At 41.9% G+C, this 10,671-nt stretch overlaps 1 protein-coding gene across 1 annotated transcript; it reads left to right on the top strand.

The window, feature by feature from the left end:
- Positions 1 to 4,901: 4,901 nt before the first annotated feature.
- Positions 4,902 to 8,069, top strand: LOC311351371 (G-protein coupled receptor 20-like; the record flags this gene model as incomplete). The annotated part of the gene is given in 7 exon segments (XM_084471490.1): positions 4,902 to 4,917; positions 4,920 to 5,086; positions 5,784 to 6,050; positions 6,270 to 6,523; positions 6,801 to 6,885; positions 7,277 to 7,402; positions 7,866 to 8,069. Coding segments are annotated over 7 exon segments (1,119 nt in total).
- Between the last annotated feature and the right edge of the window lie 2,602 nt (positions 8,070 to 10,671).

Raw genomic sequence — 10,671 nt, 5'->3', positions numbered from 1 at the left:
TGATCTTCCCTTAAGGCCGGAGGACTGGACTAAAGTGCAAAAAACAGTCAACTCTCATCCGTCACTGCTGTTGAAACTGGTTCTGAACGGGGGCGGGGAGGAGTTTTTCTTGTCTGGTTAGTCTTGTCTGGTTTGAACACGCGCACACATAGACACTCTACAGCAGCTTTACGTCATCCTCTGCCAAATCTCAGGGCTTCTTCTCTACTCATACAAATACTCCCCCTGAATCTGTCATCCTGCCATGTCCTGCATACGTATCTCCCTCTTTATTGTACTTCTCCTTCCTCGTCCATCCATCTCCTTCTGCACATTCTCACTAACACGCTGATCCATGGTTCCGTTATTCCGGATCTTTCCAACAGGAACACTGACAGTTTGTGAGAGTGATTGTGGTCCACCAGACAGGAGGCCATGAGCGGAAGCAGTCCCATGGCATAAGATAGATGGACTTTAGCCCTATAATGGACAGGCAGCAAAAAGACAGACTGGCCAAGTATTGTGGAGCACTGTACGAGGGGAGCTCTGACTATAAGCTGAGTCTTACTAGGATTGTTTTCAACATATTCCTTTTGGAATATACAACTATGTATTATAAGGGATTTGAAAACAGATCCATATTTCAAACATAACAGAAACCACTATCTATACTCAAATTGAAGGGTTGGGGATAGTTTCCAATGAATATGTAGCAGTGGTAGTATCCACCACATCTTAATCCTGGTACACCTTGTCAGGGTCACAGATAGTGGGGTGGGGGGGGCAGCCGGTCATGATGCAGGGATGCCTGCCAAATGAGATGTTGATCCCCTGCAAGCCTCTTGCGTGTGTGTGTGTATGTGTGTGTATGTGTGTGTATGTGTGCGTATTCAAGCTAGTCTGTGTGTCCTTGTCAGGAGGAGGAAACTGGTCTACATGGGAGGAACGCTCACAAACAAAGAACTAAATCCCATTCACTATTTTATTAGTTATTAGTTTATAAAGCCACTACTGTTAACGCTATTTAGCAACAAATGTATTCTGTAATTCTGAAGTTCCCCTGATTCAGTAGGCACTTGTATTATTCTGTGATCATTAGTACTCTCCCATGCCTATTAGTAAAACAAATTGTCTGTTTTGTTTTGTTTTGGCTCATTGCTTACCCCAATCAATTTTTGGATTTCAAGAAATGAATCTAATCAATCAATAATATAAATGTCATTTGGTGAACTGTTTATGAATCTGTTTGGCAGCAGTGGCTCCGGCTGATCCCCAAATGGACATACAAACAGATCGACAGCCATTGTTTTATCACATTAATGATTGTTAGCATTTTATGTATTCCTATATATCTTTTCTAAGAATGTTTATATTTAGTTTGTGTGAAAATGTACTTAAACAAACGTGTGTGTGTGTGTGTGTGTGTGTGTGTGTGTGTGTGTGTGTGTGTGTGTGTGTGTGTGTGTGTGTGTGTGTGTGTGTGTGTGTGTGTGTGAGAGAGACTACATGCATGTGTGTGTTCATGTATATGTGTATGCCAGTAGAATATAAACAGACAGTAAGACTTCCTGTCAGAAGAGGACACCGAGGGGGATGAGAGGAGATTTGAGAGAGAGAGAGAGAGACAGAAATAGTAAGAGAAGGGGAGAAGGACAAAAGACGACTGCTAACAGAAGTTTACAAAGAGGAAAATCAGATTTAACACAATAAAGAAAAGGAAGTCACTAAGAGACCAAAGTCTGTAGCCTGGACATCAACATGGCTGATGGAGACGGATGGGACTACAGGAATAACTAATTTATTCTGGAGAAACGTTTTTTACAGCCAGCAAGAGTTTTGTGAAGAACCTCAATGGAATGAGACCGATTGGATTCCAACAGTTAATCCTAAATGTCATGATGATGGTTGAAGAACAATTAATCATGCGTACATAGGATTGGCCATCCGTGCCATAGGGAGAAAGTATGGCTGCTACTGAGTCCGTCAGATAGCGGTTCATAACAGCGACCAGGTGGACACCATTCCTTTGGTTTAATTGGCCAACTTTTCTATGAGTAAGTACAACATCAACTTACTCATTCAAACTGCCTAACTAGTAGAAAGTATGACAAATGTAATATATGTATATAACATGTATATATATATATATATATATTCTGATATAAAGTTGTAATATATAGTTGTTATATATATTTATATATATATTCACAATTATATACATAATATAAGGGATTTTAAATCAAATGCAACAGGTTAATGCAGTGTTTCAATTACTCATGACAAGAGAAGGGAAAGGGTTTTAAAAGACTTGCTTTCAAAGGGCGGCATTTTCTCCCCTCTCTGCTATTCCTACCCAGACTCTGAGCCTCCTGGGAGCAGCACGGCGCAGCAGCAGTTTATTTGGACAGTGTTATTTGTGCTCTGCCTCAAACCCTCATTTCATCCCAGCATCGCTTCACAGCCACTGTACGTCTTTGCTGTCTGATGGTAAAGGGAGAAGATCAGAGATCCAGTCTAGTGGGGGGTAATGGCAATGTGAAGTGTTTTGTGTTATTTTTGTTAAACATAATGTTTCTGTAGCCAAAGCTAGAATCAACTTCCTATCTCAGCCTGTGTTTCTGAGCCGTGTAGACTTAATATGAACAGTGAGTCACTTCTTTGATCTTCTCCACACCGTGCCCCGCGACACGACAGGCTTGATCATCGTGTAGTGTGAGCTTAAGGAACGCTTCTCCCCACAGTTGTTTAATACATTTCCTACAATCATTTACATCCATAGGTTTGTTTTGTGTTAAGCATTCATGTTGCTTATTAAGGTTGCAGTAAGCTAAAATAACCATGGTTAAGAGATCTATTCTGATTGTTTACAATTTAGGAAATTTGTTGATATTTGATCACTGCTTGGTATCAGAATACACACTCATTTCTGGTGTCTCTCAACATCAGCATATCAACCCTTTAAATAGCCACTAAAGTGTCTGTAACTCACTGACTGAGACTTGCTTCCAACCGTTTCTTAAGAAAACCACTGAAATATGCCCTGCACCCCCCTGAACTCAGGGACGCACAGTGATCTCCTCATGTCCATGTTAATGAACCTGGTTTAATAGATTGAATAATACAAGGGATACTAATAGACCAAACCCATACATCCATTTCTTGAATGGATGTGTTTGCAGCCCTTCCAGCTGCGTGGACAGAGGCTAGAATACTTAATGTTGATGAATCACATTAGTCATGTCCCACCCTCCGCTGAGCATGTTATTCGCATTAGTCTTAATAGACTGTGTACTAACAGCTGGGATGCTATTTTGCTCTTGAGAGATTATTTCCTTCACATGGAACCATGAAGGACAATGCCGTTTGTTTGCCCAGATGAGGGAATCCCAGGGCAGACGATTTTTTTAATGCTGAATAACAGGGTGGTATATTCATCGATTAGGAGTTCAGTAGATAATGAACTCCAGTCAGTGTTCATCTCAACAGCAGTTCTCAGCTTGGTTTTTAAATAATGCTATACACAGATTGCTATGTGTAATCACAGAGTATGTGTTGGACTATGCTGATAGATTTATCTTTTTCACTGTCTTCAGTGCACTAGGGTTCAAAAGGAACATTGGAATAGAAATACATTTTTGTCTTTGTCTCTATTTTTATCCCCCTTTTCCCTCCCCCTTCCCTTTCACTATCTTCCCCTTCTCTACCCCCTCTCTCTTCTCTTCCACTACTCTCTCCCCCTCACTCTGTCTCCCTCTTCTTCTATGTCCATCTTATTTCACTCCACTGATATATTTACAGTCACTGATGCCCTCTGCTGTCTAACATTCATACAGTCGGCTCAAAGTTGAGCATTGATGGTTCTATTATTTACATGTTCCCCAGGATACTGACGACCTGAAGACACATGAAGTTTGAAGAACAAAAGCAAGGGCTTGCAAGCCAGCATAGCTCCACGGTAGACAGAGCTATATTCACAAATTCAAAGCACTTGCTTTGTAGCCATGAACATTCATGGACTGCTTTCCATGCTAAAATAGTTAGAATAATCCAATTTGAGTTACACTTTTAAACTAAAACATACACTGTTGTCTAAATACAACTGTAAAAATGAACATATTTGTGTTGTTGTTAATGAGTAGATAAATATATCAAGAGAAAAGATTGACCACTTGGCTTTGTCAACCTGGAGCCTGCCAAGATCAACAAACAATCTGAGGACCGGCACTCAGGAAGTGCAGAGTGTGTGTGTGTGTGTGTGTGTGTGTGTGTGTGTGTGTGTGTCTGTGTGTGTCTGTGTGTGTGTGTGTGTGTGTGTGTGTGTGTGTGTCTGTGTCTGTGTCTGTGTCTGTGTGTGTGTGTGTGTGTGTGTGTGTGTGTGTGTGTGTGTGTGTGTGTGTGAAAGAGAAATGGACATTAGTATTTAGTAGAGAATATGCCCTTTCTGATGAACCAAAACCATGCCTTAATATTACTTATAAATGTTGGAAGTTATTATTTAGTTTTTTGCTGTCATTCTGTGGCTTATATTTAGAATGCAGTTCTTAGTTTATTTAGGAATAATTTGACAAAAATTAAGAAGCAGATGCAGAATTGTGTTCATATGCCAAGAGAGTGCATTACAAAGTTTGTAAGCCCATAGATTTGTGCCTCAAATTATTTTTAGCATTTGCTGTCAATGCTTGGAAGACTTAAGTGGGCTTACTGGATTAAACAACACCTAGATAATGAACCCCTCACATTTTACACTGCCAGATATGCTTTGGACCAAGCTAAAAATACTATAACGTAATACAACTTGTTCATTATAATTACTTATTACTTCCACTCAAACAAACAGACTCATTGTGGTTTGTAAGAGGCCTTTCTAAAGTTACTAATGTTAGAATTTTGTTTTACATATAGATTTAATATCCATCATCACCATGAAGTCCAACTCCTCAATGGATGGACTTTGAACAACAAGACGTTAGCTGTGGTCAACGGTTCAGGCAATGGGAGCGGTGTGGAGCCCTACCTTCAGAGACTGGCCCACCTGGACGAGGGACTGTACCACGACTTTTACAGCCTCTGGATCGCTCTCATGGTCATCAACTCCCTTATATTCCTTGTAGGTACATCCTTTTTCTTTCTGTATTCCTATTGAAATGCCAACATTACCCTCACATACACGTGTTGCGTCGGGCCTGGAGTTGTAAAAAAATGTATAAAATGTATGTATCTATATCTATATATAGCCCCCCGAGTGATAATAACACAAGTTAACAACTGCCATCTTGGCATCTTGTTTAAACTATCCCCACTGTCAAATGTTTTTGCTCTTACTTTTCAGAATATCCTCCATTCTTTTAAATTGAGTTTATAGATTATAGGGTTAGAGTTTTTCTCCTCCATTTTCTTCCCCACTAAGATCCATCTTTCTTTTTTGTAGGTAAGATTTAAAAGTTGTAAAGAGAGCACGTGGAAAGGATTTTGAAATTTACCAACACAAAAAACATCCCCTCCCGCCGAAGTGTTGCATTCACACACCTGAGATTGACAGAAAATATTAGTTTCCTGAACCGATAAGCAAAGAGATGCCGTGATTGGTAAGAGCCGAGAACAGTCTACAATCTAAATTGCGGCAGGTGGAGTCAACACAAAATAAATATTTCTTCCAGAGCAATTCACTGATTCGCAGATGGCTATGGCCTATTCTGAAAAATCACACTCAAATAATAGTTCTAGGATTTGACTTACAGCACCTTTAAAGTCGTTCCTATTGTCCTTTTTTCTAACGTTTTTTCCCTGGTGTCTTCCCTGTGCAGGTAGGCATGGTGCTCAACACAATGGTGCTCTACGTCTTTTGTTTGCGCACAAAGCCCAAGACCACCTCTGTGATCTACACCATCAACCTGGCGGTCACGGACCTGCTGGTGAACCTCTCCCTGCCCACCCGCATCCTGCTGTACTACAGCGGGGGGGCCTGCCTCCTCTGCTCCTACCTGCACATCTTCTCCTACTTCGTCAACATGTACTGCAGCATCCTGTTCCTGACCTGCATATGCGTCGACCGGTATATCTCCATCGTGCAGGTCAGTTATCGGGACTACTACTGGGTTCTACTTCTTCTCCTTCATTACTTATGTTACAGTTGCTGGATTATCCCAAGATCATATGAATCCAGGAAGCATTCTGCAGCTGACTTCTAAACAGTGTAAAAGTGACCTGCTGGTTGAATATTGTGAAAGCAGTCCATTCCAACCATAGTGTGAAACACAGAAAACAACGGTTGTTTTTGGTTGATCCTGTAGGTCGAAGCGTCCCACCGGTGGCGTAACGCCAACGTGGCCAAGTGTGTGTGTGTCTCTGTGTGGCTGTTTGCCATTGTGGTCACCTACTCCTTCCTCTCCACCGCCTTCCAGCACAAGGGCTGCTGTGTCTCCAAGCTTCTCTTCCTCACCATCACAGTCTGGTGTGAGTTCTTTCTGCCCCTTGTCATCATCGCGGTCTTCACGTTACGCATCATGTGGGCCTTGGTGGACCATCGACTCATGCAGCAACGCAGGTAAGGTTCAGACAACTCTTTGTTCGTCTTCATCAGACTCATAGCTTCCTGGGAGTGTTTGTGGCAAACAGTTATATTTGTGATAGAACCAACTTGGGGTGAAAACTCTGAATGCGGTTAGCATTTATTACTCATGTTTCCATATTTCAATTTCTTTAAGGATGTATTTCCTTTAACGGTGTTGATGTAAGCAGTGCAAAATGGTTATCATATTGTTAGCAGAAATACACAGTGTTTGTTGACCTTTCAAATATAACATTGAACTTGTTTTTCCCAGGGAGAGGAGAAGGCGAGCTGTCCAGCTGCTGACGACGGTGCTCATCATCTTCACTGTGTGTTTCACACCCTTCCACATCCGGCAGGTGAGAGAGTAATAGGTGCTAAACATAGTGTTTAAGAATATCTGTCACAGCCGGTGCTCTCACCTTGGGGGAATGTATGCACTAACAGAATTTTAAGATGCTTTGGATAAAAAGCATCCCTCTGGCAAATGACATATATTATGACTGTTGGCTCACTACATCATTACTGCTTTGCTGTTAAGCAGGGCTGATGTAGAGAGCAAATAGTTAAGGGTCAGGAGACTGTTAGTATAAGTAGGAAGGGTTCATCTAACTGTAATACTGACTGTAGTAGATCAGGAGGTAAATTGGCACTACCTTTTGTAGCATTTGTAGATGTGCTCTTAATATACAGAATAGTGTTGATCATCAAGACTTATAGTTACAATGCGTGCTGTGGTCTGTGCTGCAGGTGCTGCTGTACTTCTATCCAGAGATGCCCCACCATGTGATCGTGTGCCATCTGACTGTGACTCTGAGCAGTCTCAATAGCTGTATGGATCCTGTGGTCTACTGCTTTGTCACTAACAATTTCCAGGTAACACAACACAAGAGTGATGGTCTACATCGCATTTATCCACCTTTCTTTCTTTATTTCATCATCTGATTTGTCATAATAGTTATGTTTAGTTATACACTATACAGTGTATAACTAAACAGCCTACAAATATCCAAAAATGCCAAATCATCAATTAATTAATTAATTCATAAATCTTTTAGTCACCTAACTAATCAAGGTGCGTCAATTTGAATTGGTCCTTGTTGGTCTTAACATGGCCACATACAACACCCCCCTAACACTCTGCCCTCCAAAGGGCCAGGGAATGCCCCAACCCGAGAGGGACAACCTTGATGAGGAACACAGAGAAGGGAGCCCTGCTTCTGCGGAGGGTTAGGTTTAGGGTTAGGTTTGAAAAAACAGTTGCCTATTAAATGAGTTAAACATGAACAAATCCTGACTCATTTACTTTATGTTCTGTTCTTCCTCATTGTTTCCCCAGTCCACCATGAGGAGTCTGTGTCGCCGCGCGGAGGCGGAGCCGAGCAGCAATGACATCGTCAGCATGCACCACAGCTCCAAGGTCTCTGGAGGTATGGTCAACGCCGCCACTAACAACACCATCATGATGACCTCCGCCAGCGCCGTCACCCCCCACTCCTCTCAGAGGATCTATAGCGTGAGGAACAACCATCACACCGTGTGATGGCCCTGTCATGTGACTCCGAGAGAGGCAACGGAGAAGTGGGACTTTTGCATCACTATGTTTTGTTTCACTGCTAAAATGAAAGTGTGACGGCAGGCTTGCATCTTCAACACAGGATCATGAGAAACAGTTGATGATATTACAAGGACTAGCACATCTAGAGCGGCACACATTTACACAAAGAAGCTTTGAAACTGCCCTGGGGGATGAGTATATCACAATCAATGATCTGACAAGTGCCAGTGCTAAGAGACCACCCTCCTCAAGGACAATGTGAGAGGAGAAAATATTGTCAATAGACGACAGATTTTTCGACCTTTGATAATGAGATGTTGGCTCACTTCAGCGACTGCCCTTGGAGACAGAGGTATAGCTATGTCCATGTGGATCTCTGTACAGAAATAAATGTACTAGAAGATACTTATTTTTTTAAATACAAGCACTGAGTCAGACCAGTGGCGTAGCCAGAAATGTCCACGTGGGTGGGCACAGAAAAAACAGGCGGGCAAAGCCAATTTGATTGAACATACGATAGGCCTAGATTATGCACCATACAAACACTAATCAAAGGCATGTTATATTCCGTCACCCTCTTAAAGTAATGGCCTAAGTCATATTATTGACATTATGACATAAAGGTGTCAAGAAGGGGAAGATAGTGAAAGGGAAGGGGGAGGGAAAAGGGGGATAAAAATAGAGACAAAGACAAAAATGTATTTCTATTCCAATGTTCCTTTTGAACCCTAGTGCGCTGAAGACAGTGAAAAAGATAAATCTATCAGCATAGTCCAACATATACTCTGTGATTACACATAGCAATCTGTGTATAGCATTATTTAAAAACCAAGCTGAGAACTGCTGTCAATAGGCCCGCCCAGGCTACGCCTCTGTGTCAGACTGGATCATGTATAGGAATGTCGGCCTACTCCGCAAATGGTCTATGAAAAAAATAATCTGGGGATATTTATCATGCAACTGTTCATAACTGGAGTTATGAAGCAAAATATAAATTGTGCTGGTCAATATCTAATCTGTATATATATATATATATATATATATATATATATATATATATATATAATCTAATTGTGAATAACAATCACTTTAATTATTGTCAAGGCAAAGAAATCCATTAATGTGTACATGATTTAACCCTCACATTTCAAATTCACACAGCCCCATGGTGAGCCTGGCCCCTAATTGTAGAAGTATAAGTGGGTATATGTAGTGGGCCATCCAACGTACATCCGCTTCACATTTAACCTGTTAAGTAAACCTTCATGAATAAAGTTAGCTAGCCCATCAGTCACTTTTTACTCAAGTGTAGGCCTAATGTAGTGAAGGATGACTAACCATCTATTGGTTGTATCCATAAACCATTTGTTTGGGAGCAAAAAATAAATAGGAAAATGGAATAAAAGCAAAGGTAGGAAGACTGTGTACATTTTTTTAAAAATTTTAAACTAGTGAAGGAACTACCTATCCCATAAACCATTGCGAACTGTGCACCATCAGAGGGCCGTGACTCCTCCCCCAAGAGGTGCGTAGTGGGTCGGGTCCGGTGACGTCAGCCCCCCGCCCCGCGCTCTCCCGGTTTACGCTTCATACCGTAGTAGATACCGGTGAGACTGATGGGCGAAGTGACCAGGAGGACACCCGCTGCTGCTCAAAGTGCCTCCGGAGGAGTAACGCGACTCTTATAACGATTTTCGTTCACGAAGTACCTTCCGCACGCGAGCCACGCGACAGGTGCGTGGCACGAGGCTCTTTATTTACAGGTGTGGTTCACGTGGTGACGGAGCAGCGCCACAGCTGGTAGCTAGCCCCGACTCACCGTGGACCGCTGACCTGTGGATGGATCATATAACGCAGGGGTGCCCAGACCTTTTCGGCGTGCGAGCTACTTTGAAATGAGCAGGTCTTAATGACCTACCTACATTAAAATATGCTAAACATGTATTTATTTATATTTACTGAGTACATACTCTGATGACTTGCACTGAATGGAGTAAGCCAGGGTTGCATAGTCCCGGACAGTAGTGCTGGTAGCTGGTCTCAAGCAGGCTTCCGAATGACCATCAGTCATGGTGGAATGGTATTTGCACTTAATAATCTTCATTAGGGAAAAGGCTGACTGGCATAATTAAGTAGAGCGAAATAATGCAGTCAAGGAGGTAGCATCTTTCCTTATGTTTGGATACTTTTCCTTTGGGAGTAAGTTCCCACGTTTAGGTGGAGAACGTTATTCTCATAGTGGTATACCGACCAGTAAGATACTGGTGTTTACTGTGGGTAGTGTCAGTAACCGTGTCCCGTCCCGGGACCGCTGTACACACACGGGTCCTCCAGACGCGGTGTTGGGACTCTAAAGCTATCGTGACTCTTAAAGTTATGTGTGCCTGCAAAACATCAGTTTCAGATCTTGTTCAGCCGTCGTGATTTCCAGTAGGATTTAGAGAAATGTATAAAGATATTTCTTAGTATTGTTTTTCTGCAGATTGTCCGTTTGTGTTTTGCTTATTACCTGTTTAATGATGGAACTGAAAGAAAACGTTAATTTGCATTAATGTTATACCATTTTGTGTCAGTAATAATTATTGTA

This window comes from Micromesistius poutassou (genome assembly GCF_964030765.1).
Source record: "Micromesistius poutassou genome assembly, chromosome: 8".
NCBI lineage: Eukaryota > Metazoa > Chordata > Actinopteri > Gadiformes > Gadidae > Micromesistius > Micromesistius poutassou.
The sequence above is the reverse complement of the archived record's forward strand: the minus strand, read 5'-3'. Positions and strand labels throughout refer to the sequence as shown.